Raw genomic sequence first — 12,443 nt, 5'->3', positions numbered from 1 at the left:
GGTGGGGCGGGGAAAGCATTTAACATTATTCCTTTTACTTGAGATGATTTTTGATTTTCACAATGCCACTCTCTGCCCATCATTCTCAGCCTTCTTTCTCAGCTGTTGGTGTTCCTCAGGAGTCTGATACACACCTCCAGCCTAAACTATCTGCATATACAGAGTCTGGGCTAGGGACAGAGTCACATAACCAATGGCCAACTAATTCTCTCTACTTATATGTGAATAGATACCAAATACAATTCTCATTTTCAACTCCCCTTACCCAAAACCTTCTGGTATTCCTTAGTATAGTTGATGTCTATATATAACTATAGACAGTTATATATTTTATATATATATACACACATACCTACACACACACACATAACTATAGACAGAGACATATATTTGTAACTATATAACTAGTGACCCAACCCAGAAATCTCAAAAGGTATTGTTACTTTCTACTTCTATTTCACAAGAAATAGCACCGATTTTACTTACTATATATTGTTCAAATCTGTCCCCTCCATTCTATTCCTGCTACTGCCCTAGTTCAGATACTCATCAGCTCATGTCTGTATCGTTTCAAAAACCACTTTCAGCATCTAGCTTCACTCTTTCCAATAAACCCTTCAGGCTGCTGCCAGTGATCCAAAATGCAGTAAAACAAGTCCTCCAGCAGGAAGATTCTTCATGATCTGACTCTCTTCTCCTGTTCACACCCCAGCTCTACCTTTTCTCCTTAACACAGCATGTCTTCACAGCTCCAAACCAGTGCGAACGAAGCTCCCTTTGAGTGGAATGTACTCCATCTGCGGCAGGCAAGTTCTCACTACTTCTTCAAAAACCAGTTAAAAAGAAGTTCAGCTCAAAGGCCATCTTATTATGAAGCGTGCCCAAACATCTACTGACTGAGGCCACCATATACATATGCCTCCACATCTCCACTGCATTTCCTGTATTGACCTAATTCTCCAAAAGCCTGTGAGCTCCTTGACAGCAAGACTTTTTCATTTCTTTCCTCAGGACAGCCTCACAGTACTTTGCCCTAGATATGTATTTAATGACTAAAGACACCAAAATCAGTCTCATTATTTTATTGACACATTACATTTATTCAAAAAGCTATATAGAGAGAAAACTATCTCAAGGGTTAAAAAATAAAACTAACATTCAAAGATTAGGAGAGTTTTGTGTTACAGAATAGAAAGCTGGTAAGCAATGGATAATACAATGTTATTTTTAAAGGTTATATATAAAGCACACGCATTAGAACTTGTGGCTTGCTAAGTTTACCCCTTTGATCTTGCCTCTACCTTTACCAATAATAATTCTATAATAAATGTATTAAATATCATAATTTAGTTGGTAAGTAGAATAGACAAAGCAAGTGGGACACTTGAATTGTTACTCTGATTTCATTCAAAGTATAATTTGTATTTTTCACCCCTAGCTTCCCAAAGTGAGTGAGTAAATAAAAGATTAAGGAAATAATTTAACTTATGGTGATTATCTTTTCATATAAAGTATAATGAAAAAAATGAAATAGGCTAAAATAGAATTTCATATCCTCAGCAGATTTTTTAGGGTAGAAATTAAACCATTTGCTTAAGTCAAACTGATTTTATAAAATTTTCAGTTTGTAATAGATTTTAACTTAAAATTTAATCTTTCAATTTAATGTATCCTAAATTCCAAGGCAATAAAGTACTTTTACAAATAGTACTTTTGTTTACAAAAAGTACTTTTACAACAAATACAGCTGACCCTTGAACAATGTGGGCTTGCACTGCTCGGGTCTATTTATACCTGGATATCTTTCAATAGTAAATACTTCAGTACTACACGGTCTGCGGCTGGTTGAATCCTCAGATGCAGAAATGCTGATACAGAGGGCCTGACCATAGGTCATATGCAGACTAACCCCCAGGTTGTTTAAGGGTCAACTGTAGTAGCATTCTAAGAAACTTATCAAATTATAAAAATGCTATTCAATCTACAAATGTTAAAAACTATTATAATAACATGGTGCTATGTAAACCGACCTGGGTCCATATGGAGGGGAAAAGGTGTGACCAAAGAAGTGTCTATATATATATCCATCCAACTTCTCAAATACGCCATCATTATCTACTTGATATTCCTTCATGTCTTTAAGATAATCTTTAACATCATTGACAAAGTCAGTGAAGAGCTTCTGATCATGTATAAAGACACCATTTAGGAAAAACTTATTGATGAAGTGATCAAGTTCTTTCCAGTGATGAAAACTATCCAGTTTTTCTAATAAATACCCTTCAATTAACTGTCTAAATTCATCTATCCTTACAGGATTCAACATTTTAACATTAAAAAGGTTAATAGATTCCTGTTGAGCACATTCAAATACACCAGAACAAGCCTTTCTGAAAGAATTATAATTTCCACCACAGTCATGCTCAGCACTGCATTTCTGTGAATTTGTATTTTTCCCAAATTCTTCAAAATGAGGCTTTTCTTTTCTTCCCTCTCTCTGCATAGTAGGGCCTCTACTATTCTGGTTTTGTGTACGTGCCTTATACTGTGGATGTAAATATTCACTATAAACTGTTGTCGGTTTTTTAGCTGTGGCTTCTTTCGTAGCACCAAATCTTTTATTGCCTTTTTCATCAAAGATATTCTTGGTGGTATCTTTGAAATGCCTGAAAGTGGATTTAACTGAATCTGAGAATTTTTTCAGATTTTCTTTTACAGCTTCTTTAGCCTGTTTAATTTTTTCTTTATGATGCCTCACAAACTCCTTAGTAGAATTCTTCATTGCATCAAATGTTTCCTTAACAGAACCCAAAAATGTTTCCTTTGATTTTTTAGCTCTGTGGTTTCCTCTGTTCCCTTTCTTCTTTCCATCAGTTTCTTGTTTCTCATTTTGATCTTTTGCTTCAACATACAGTCTTTCCCACAAATCAGAGCGCTGCTGCTCGAAGGTGAGCTTGCGCTCCAGCTCGGCGAGTCTTTCCCGTAACATTTCTATTTCCTTTTTCTCAGTCACTACACTGGGCGAGTCTGGGCTGCCATATGAGTGACTGGAGCTTAGCTGTTGGAGTTCCACCCTTAAGGCCATGGTTATTAGTCGTTCTCTTTCTAGTTCCTTCCTGAGCATCTTTGCTTCTGCCAGTAGAGTCTCCCTTTGATTAAGGAAACTGTGTGTTTTCAGCTTTTCTTCTTCCAAATGCTGCTTAAGTTTCTGATTTTCTGTAATTAATTCAGTGCTTGTCCCTTTATCTTCTAATATCCTAATCTGTTCTCTTAATTTCCTTAACTCTTCCTGTAATGAAGACAAAGCTTTTTCTTCCTTCTCCAGAGATGTTCTTAGATACTGATTTTCTGTATCAAGGTTCTTTTTCTGAGTTTCAAAGGACATCTTCTCTGCTTCAGTATGGGTCCAACACCTTGCAAGGTTTTCCTTCAATGACTAAATTTTTTGAAAGATAAGAAAGAAAAATATCAAGTAAAGTATCAAAGCTGAATTCAAATCTTTATGGTATAAAAAATACTCCATAAATGTTTAGTGTCTATTTCCACAGAGACTATCCTTTATGTATATTTTCAATACATGACAATTGGAAAATAAAAGGTTCATATGCAAGAAAATGCAGAGCAAAGAGCTACATGAAAATAAAAACAAAGCATGCTGGAAGAAGACTGCCTTCTACCTTTTAATTACAGGACTCCACAATCTGTACTGAGAAGGCTGCTAGAGAGAATTTAAGAAGGACTAAAGGCTCTCTGATCCTTGAGTGATGGAGATTATCTTATAAAAAGTAAAATTATAGTTAGAGATGACTTCAGGCTTCAAAAGTCTGTTATATACTCATGGCAGTCTCTGAAGGAAAAAAATTTCAATAATCTTAGTACTATTTGAAAGATCTTGTTCCTACACAAATTAACATCCTAGTTCAGGTAAGTCATATAAGTTCTCACACATTTCAGAGAACAGACTAAATCTTGGTAACATTTACAACTAATTTCTCCAATTTCAATGTTTCTGAAGAGACTGACCAGATTAGCAATGTAACTCTGAAGTCAGCACCATTTCTGAGAGAGAAATTATGTCCAATCAAGTTTACAGAACTTTTGCTGCAGTGCTGGGTAGCCTTGAAGGGTCTGATTTTTCTGTTAATACATGTATTAGTAACAAACTTTAATCAAAATAGCAAGAAATCAAACAGATCAATGGTTATGCTTAAATAGATTAATGGTTATAGCACTATCTAGTCAGTTAAAATCTCTTATGTATAAATCTGCAAAATGGTATTTCAACTTTGTTTAAAATTGACTACAAACATTATGACTGTTCCCTCTTTAAAAAAAAAAAACACACTTTTGTTTTTTACTTTTTGACCCACGTGCACAGCAGTGAAAGCACTGAGTCCTAACTACCTGACCACAAGGAAATTGCCAAGACTTTTTTTCTTGGCCATGCCATACGGCGTATAGGATCTTATTTCCCAGACCAGGGATCAAACTTGTGCCCCCTGCATTGGAAGCGTGAAGTCTTAACCACTGGGCTGCCAGGAAGTCCCATGACTAATCCATTTCAGTCAGACCATAAAAATATCTGACAGAGTCCAAAAAAAAAGTCCTTTTAATGACAAGATTTTCCACTTGAAAACTATCTGAGATGGATACTTCACTGTCTGGCTCATTAATCTTCAAAGAAACAATTAAAAATCAAAATTTCCTTATAGTTATTTCATCTGCTCTCCCTGTGTGATAGAAAACAAGTTTCATTTATCCAACAGAAGTGGACTTTGGAGAATACTATGCTAAGTGCAGTAAGTCAGAGAAGGACAAATACTGTATATCACTTATATGGGGAATCTAAAAAATAATACAAACAAATATAAAAGCAAAACAGAAACACAGATATAGAAGACAAATTAGTGGTTACCAGTGAGGAGAGGGAAGGGGAAGGGGCGCATTATGGTATGGGATTAAGAGGTACAAACTACTACTCTGTATAAAGGATATACTGTATAGAACAGGGAATTATAGCCACCATCTTATAAAAACTTTTAATGGAATATAATCTGTAAAAAATACTGAATAACTATGCTGTACACTTGATACTAATATAATACTGCAAGTCAACTTACTTCACTGATTTTTTGAGTGAACTATGGAGTAGAGCAGACTAGTGCAGTACTGTCTTTAAATGCACAAGCATAGGGATTGCCGCAGGATGACTAGAGGGGTCACTATTCTGTATCCAGTAAACTGTAAAGTCTTGAATTAAGTGACGAAGCAGATCCTGGACAGGTCTTCCATGAAGATCTTCAAACTCCAAACCACATTTAGCAGCTGGAGACAAGAGGTTTGCAAGAACTGACTCAGTAAAGATCTATGCAGGGTGAATCTCCTTAGAGTCAGCATCATTCTATGCAACCAGAAACCATGATAGTAAAGAAGAAAATGGCTGCTGCTTCCCGTAACATCCTCTGCTCAAGGTTGTAACTCAAGAGGTTGCCACGCCCTTCTGGAGGAGGGCATGGCAACTCCCTCTAGTATTCTTGCCTAGAGATTCCATGGACAGAGGAACCTGGCAGCCTATAGTCCATGGGATCACAGAGTCTGACATGACTGACTAGCACACTGCTCAAGGCAGAGAAAACTACACTATTTACAATTAACTTCAGTAGTCCATCCCTGAAAGATATAATTCAGATGTTAAGAGGGATTCTGTCTTCCAAAGAAATACAACCATAACCCTATAAAGAGTATATATATACAAAAAATAAAACAAGAGTATATACATAAAGAAGGGAAATTTACATTGTGAAGCATATACATTGTGAAGGAAATTTAGGGAAATGGAAGCAAAAAGGAACAGTTTACCTTTCTACCCTGAGTTTACTATAATCCCGATACCCTTCCAAAGCAAGAACTAGAGAGGAAATATTTTGCTAATCCTCATAAACCCAGAATGGAAAGCACAGTCCTGTTGGAGCTAGGTGAATTTCAGGTATTTTCATAACATGCTTTCTCTGTCTTCATAACTGACATGAGACCAGAGAAAAGGACTGCCTGATTATTCCCCATGAGCAAGGGTGCCTCCTAGAGAAAAGTACAAACTCTCCTCTTTCTCTGTCACTGAATGAAAATGTTTTGCTTGGCTCTGTAAAAATAATGTTAATAATAATAATAGTTTTTTTTTCATTTATTCTTGGCTATGCTGGGTCTTCACTGCTGTACAAGAGCTTTCTCTAGTTGCAGCAGGTAGGGGCTCCTCTTAAATGTGGGGCTCGGGATTCTCATTGCGGTGGCTTTTCTTGTTGAAGAGCATAGGCTCTAGGGCACGCAGGCTTCAGCGACTGTGGCACACAAGCTCAGCTGCCCCCAACATGTGGGATCTTCCTGAACCAGACATCGAACAGGCATTCCTTGCATTGTAAGGTGGATTCTTAACCATTGAACCACCAGGGAAGTCGACTAATAATGTTTTATATATAACATCAATTAAAATAATGTTAACTATAATATAGTGATTAGGAACAAAATCTTTGGAGTCAGATAAACAAAATTAAGTTCAGCTTTGTTGATTGCTAGACTTGAGAAAGTTACTTGGTTTTTTGAATCTCTTTCCTATCTATAAAATGAAATTAGTATCAATATTTGCTTAATTCACTGGGATGTGGCAAGAAATGCTGTATGTAAGGTACAACACTGACCAGGACACGTAAGTACTCAGTCAACAATTACCAGTACTATTACTGATTTACTAATCTGCACTGTACTGGTATCTGAATAGCACAATAATTATTGGATAACACAATTTTAAAAATTCATTACTAGTACAAACCTTATATTCTATTAGCGACTCTTGTTCCTGTTGACACTGGGAAAGATAATCCTTCATATCATTCAATTCATCTTCATGTATCTTTTTGACTAACTGTTGACGCTTCTGAATCTGAATTGTGCCTAAAAATAAAACATTTGTTATTAGAGATATATAAATGTCACAATTACCAATATTTTTAAATATACAATGAAACACATAATTTGCATATATTTAACTGCTTGATCCAGAGAGGATCATTTTCTTTAAAATACCACAGTTTTACAAAATATTTCAGTTTTATAAAAATTCTGATTATATAAACAAAGAAGGAATAAGTAAAATCTTATGGTGTCATTCATTAAATGGCAACAGATAGATGCTAATTTATAAATCAGACCAAACAGGCTAATATATTTTTTATTATATTTAGCATACACCAGGTGTATTTAAGCCGTTCACTATTCTTTTGATTAAAACAAGCCAGACCATATTACCCTACCAAGCAAAATAATTTATGTCATGTTTCTGTCTTATTATATTGAAGGCACTCAAGTTTGTTGTATTTAAGGGCTCTCTGAGGTACATAAAGTGCTGCATTCCCCACTTCAACAGAGAAAAGAACAAATCATGCAGTCTTGTCACAGGTTATAAGTCACTAAAGAAAAATGAATTTTTTTCTCACTATATTTTGCCTAAATGATATAGCATAAGCCCAAAAAGAATAGCAAGGAAAACAACTGGCTAATTATGATTACCCACCATTCTCAGAGCCAGCTCTTTTAAGAACTCTGCATTAGTTAGGCCTATGTGGAGTATCACCATCCCTACCCCCGTGAATCATAAATTAACCAGGATGCTCTATGTTTTCACCCTAAAAATCAAACTGTTAATTTGCCAAGACATGCTGTTCACATGCTGCTACATGCTTCATGCATGAGAAAAAACACTTAATCAAAAAGAAGGCCAAATGCATCTGGCAACCATAATACTACATCTACTGAGTGGCATCACATCACAGAATTTTGTAGTGAAAGAATATAATAAATTAGCAGTTTATTGATTTCTGAAACAATAACTTATTTCTTTAATACATCTTGAAAACCACTAAAAACTTTTGCCAAATTACAAACAACTGTTACCAGTTAACAGCAATGATACTCTGTCAGAATTCATTTCTTGTAATTAGCCTCCAACTAATAAAAATAAATGGAAAAAAAAACCAGAAAAACAAAAATTCACAAATTTGCATGGCAAATTTGTTTCCCTATTATTCCAAAAAATCTCAGATCTTTTGAAATATTAAAATAAATTTATCTATAGTTCCAAGGCAACAGAAAACTGTTTTTTTTTTTTTCCAAAACTGCTAACAATGAATTCCTTTGGCCACTGGGAAACATCTTAAAACTGTGTTGAGATCTGAGTTTGTGGTACTATTACACAGCATATGTTTGATGACTATCAATGTGACACTTATCAATCAATCCCATCATTAGCTTTTTTTTTTCCTTCTACACCTTCAGCTGTAAACCATAAAGTGTTACAACCCAGGGTGTAAGGCTTTCTGGTTATGCCCACAAATCTGCCTACCTTAATCACATTAACCCACTGTCGGTTTTTGCTACCACTGCAGTAAGGCTTCTTTTCTACAGATAAAGTGTCTCAGTCTCACCAGAGCTTCCAGCCAAAACATCCATCTGCCTGCTGGGCAAAATTTTTGGGGTGTCTTCAGTAAAACAAAACAAAACAAAGCCACTTCAGCACCTGCCCTAATTCACTCTAAAATAAAGTTCAGTTCAGTTCAGTTGCTCAGTCCTATCTGACTCTTTGTGACCCCATGGACTGCAGCACGCCAGGTAAACCAAACTGTGCTCACCATCTATTAACTTTTATCATTGACCAAAAAATTCATCCCTCTAATTCCCCCACCACCTAAAGTAAAGAAGCTAACACACTTCTTGGAATTTAAAAAGTAAACCACCACTATCTCAAGTATCCCTGGCTCAAAGTTATGTTTTCCACTGGTATTCCATGTTCCTTATTTCACCAGCCTTCTCTACATCCCCAGCTTCACTAGAACAGTCAAGGCCCTGATCACCAAATACATGAATTACCAAACCTTCTACTTGACTATTCTAATTTATCCCACACTATTTATCTTTTGCACTTTTCCTCTAAAATTACTGGTTCAGGTCACTATAAATCAAACTCTCCTGCTCAGATTCCAAGATGTTTTACAGTATAATAGCATCCCATGTATTCCAACCTTATATTCCATTATTTCTAAATATCTATTCTATACCTGGCTATACAATCCTGCCAGTCTTTTCAGTGCTCCCAAACTTAGCAAGTTTAATTTCAGGTTATCAGGTTCTCCACTGCTAGCATGTTCTGCTTTCCTTCCACATAAGAGTATGTGGAAGTAAAGACCCAACTCAAATCCTACCTCCTCTAGGATGACTGACTCAGCGTCACAGTCTGAGCTATGATTCTTGTTTGTGCTTCATAACTTAGCACCTAGTTATATTGTTATGTTATTTGCTGAAGGGCAGGGCAGCCTATACTTAAAGCAACTCCATGAGGAAAACCAATCAATTGAATTCCACTGTCAATTTAGAATATGAAGTCTACAGGTAAAGCAAAGAACAAGATAAGTGCTTCATCATGATTTTCAAAAATTTTTTGTAAGGACTTTCAGGATCTGAAGCAGTGCCAAATACCTACAGTATTCTTTTACTATCCTCAGTCCTTCTAAATAGTTCTCTCTTCCATCCAACATAGATATGACACTCCAAATTTACATGGAGCCAAGGTTGGTGAATGTTCTGAGTGATTAATTTAGTAGTGTGTTCTTGATAAATAATTATAAAGCAAATGACTAATTATGGAATGCAATGACTGACTTCACAGTGCCTGGGAAATTCAAGTTGGCTCTAACATCAACTCAAAAGAACTCAAAGTATTGAGATCAGTGCCACAATTAAGGAAAAAAAAACGTGATATCCTTTAAAAGTAACCATGAAAAACTTATCATTCAGATTAAGTTTTGTATGTTCACTGAGCCAGTCTCATTAATGTATAGACCTACTATTATGAAGGTTGCTCCTATTCTGAAAAGCTAATCTGAAGTACTACAGGAAAATATTTTATTCAATATAATAAAGTAAATTTTACAAGTAACAAATACCTTAAATAAGAGGGCAGTAATTTATCAGTTTTTAAAAGCACTCCTAAGTTAATCTTTCTACAAAATACTTAAAGGTCATGCATTTTGCAGGGCTTTAATGCAATGTGGATTAACATTAAATCACTGTCCAATTTTTTTTTAGTAAGAAAAAAAGATTAAAATTACACCTTCTCCTTTGTTACCTCCACGTTTACCTGCAATGGGAAAAAACCATGCTCAAAAGAAATGTTCATACATTTGCTCCAGCTAGATAATAAACAAGTTAGGTATATATTTCAAGTCAAATCTCACTATAACAAACTTCAAGGGAAGATACAAATTAAAAGGTCCCAGTATTAAATTCAAGCAGACATCCACCAGGCATCTAATACTTATTTTTTATTAATATGAAGTTAAAAACAAGAAGAAACACATTTATTTTCTCTCACTTTAAACAAGAATTGATTATCTTCACTAAGTTTCTTCTCATATTACACTATGTTGAATAATACATCTTTTCTAAGAATCAACACAGGGTACATGTAATTCTTAAATCTTAAGGAACACACTGGTGGAAGGAACTAGAAAAACCAGATTACTCAGAAAGCTAAACTGTGTATTATGTAGGCAAAAATCCTAAACGTAGTTAATATAAGGCTAACTGCAAGTTGTGAAGTTGGCAAGATCTAAGACATTTGCTTAAACTTTTTCAAATTTTTAATAAAGCAAAAAGTACGAATGTTCAGTTCTCAAATAGTCTTATCTTTGTACAAATATACAACTTAAGTAAGATTCAATGGTCAGGCTCCCAAAAGAAAAAGACCACGTGGAATTCCTTCCTCTTTCACCAGGGTAGTTTCAAAGGCTTTGCATCAAGAAAATAATTAACCAATGTAAATAAGAGTAATTAACCAATGTAAATAACACTGAGCAAAGTATAATACAAGTGAATTCTTAAGTCATGTGACTCACAGAAGTAATACCAACAGTCATAAAATATAATGCCTGCATGAAACCTGAAGGTAGAATTGAGCACCAATTACTGTGACATTCATTTCAAATGTAACATATAGTTACAAGTGGAACTTAAATAATCCTAATAATATGTGTATGAACAGCCCTTACATTTCTTAAATACTGTTTCATTTAAGTGCAAATAGCTTTGTGAGGCAACACTATCCCCATTTTCCACAAGAAAACTAAGGCTCAAACAGGTACAAGTTTTCTAAGGTCATATATTTCAAGGATGACACTGAAAACAGCTCCCAGAATGCCTCACTCTTCACCATCAGTTTATATATAACAAATTTGCAAATATTTACCATAGAAATGTCCAAATCCCATGCTGATCGCAATCACCAAAGCAAGTATAACACATTTATTGAGACCACTACTGAACTGCCGTTTACATAGCTCCTGAGGGGGTTCAGGCTCTTGTTCAGCAAGTAGCCTTTCTTCAGATTCTGAACTAGACATAGTCTTCTTTCTGGCACGACGTCGTCTAAAGGTCGGACTGGGCTGATGGCTGGTTTCATCACTGCTTGATTCGTCATCACTAGGCTGAGATGAAAATACTATTTTAAAAAGAAAAATGGAGATAAATATTAAATATTTTAGAAAGCTTTCCTGGTAAATATGATTTAGAATCCCATCCCTACATGCCTTTTTACATAAGACAGCCAAGAACAAAAACAACACAACAGAATCAAAACTTAAATTTTCAAATTTATCAACATAAAGCCCAAGATTTCAATTGTGATACCTAGGACTTTTTTAACTATATTGTGTGCTGCTGAGCGTCTGGTTTTGGCTTTTTTCTTTTTTTAATGTCCCTTATACTTCACACCATTAAAAAAATCATTCTCATAGCCTATTAAGTTTCACTGCTATTAGTGCCACAAATGCTATTTCTTGAAGTAGGGGAAAAAAAAACAAAACTCTCTCTCTTCAATTTAATTTCAAATGGAGGTAATTTAAGCTCAATTGTTTAAGGAACAGGGGGAAGTATATAAGCAGTTCCTGTGATTTAAAAAAGACAATAACTACCAAAAGTTTCCCTGAGTGTACTAGCCCCTAGTCTTATTTCCATCCTATGAGCCCCAAATCAAGGTTCAAAGCACTATAGTTTAACCCAGGCTTCCAGAAGTCAGATGAGCCCTTCCCTTCGACTGCCACTCTTACTAGAAGGTTATTAATTTTACCCTCTAGTAAATATGTCAGCATGAGGAAGTGACACAACAGCTATCTCCGATATTAAGGACTAGTCTTGTGCTGCTCCTTTATGAAAGAATAATAAAGAACAACAAATAGAAAAAAAAAAATCACAAGAAATCTCAAATACTAGAAGCATATTCATTGGAAAAAACCATCTTCAGTTTTTTCAAATGTATTATTTCTTAATGTTGTCCCATATATCAATAAACTATATGCTGACACAGATTACATGACTCAGTAATAATTTCCAAAGGCCAGGGA

At 35.2% G+C, this 12,443-nt stretch overlaps 1 protein-coding gene across 4 annotated transcripts in view; it reads right to left on the bottom strand.

The window, feature by feature from the left end:
- The window catches only part of CCPG1 (cell cycle progression 1), a 45,739-nt gene that overhangs the window by 8,241 nt on the left and 25,055 nt on the right, over positions 1-12,443 (bottom strand). For 3 of the 4 annotated variants that reach the window (XM_043471901.1, XM_043471900.1, XM_043471903.1), the window contains exons 7-10: positions 11,291-11,542; positions 10,157-10,183; positions 6,824-6,945; positions 2,031-3,436 (exon numbers count right to left, since the gene is read on the bottom strand). In XM_043471901.1, coding sequence (XP_043327836.1) covers positions 2,031-3,436; positions 6,824-6,945; positions 10,157-10,183; positions 11,291-11,542 — 1,807 coding nt within the window. The remainder of the gene's footprint in view (positions 1-2,030; positions 3,437-6,823; positions 6,946-10,156; positions 10,184-11,290; positions 11,543-12,443) is intronic. The other variant, XM_043471904.1, reaches the window with a different exon arrangement.

Source organism: Cervus canadensis, chromosome 6 (genome assembly GCF_019320065.1).
Source record: "Cervus canadensis isolate Bull #8, Minnesota chromosome 6, ASM1932006v1, whole genome shotgun sequence".
NCBI classification, from domain to species: domain Eukaryota; kingdom Metazoa; phylum Chordata; class Mammalia; order Artiodactyla; family Cervidae; genus Cervus; species Cervus canadensis.
The sequence above is the reverse complement of the archived record's forward strand: the minus strand, read 5'-3'. Positions and strand labels throughout refer to the sequence as shown.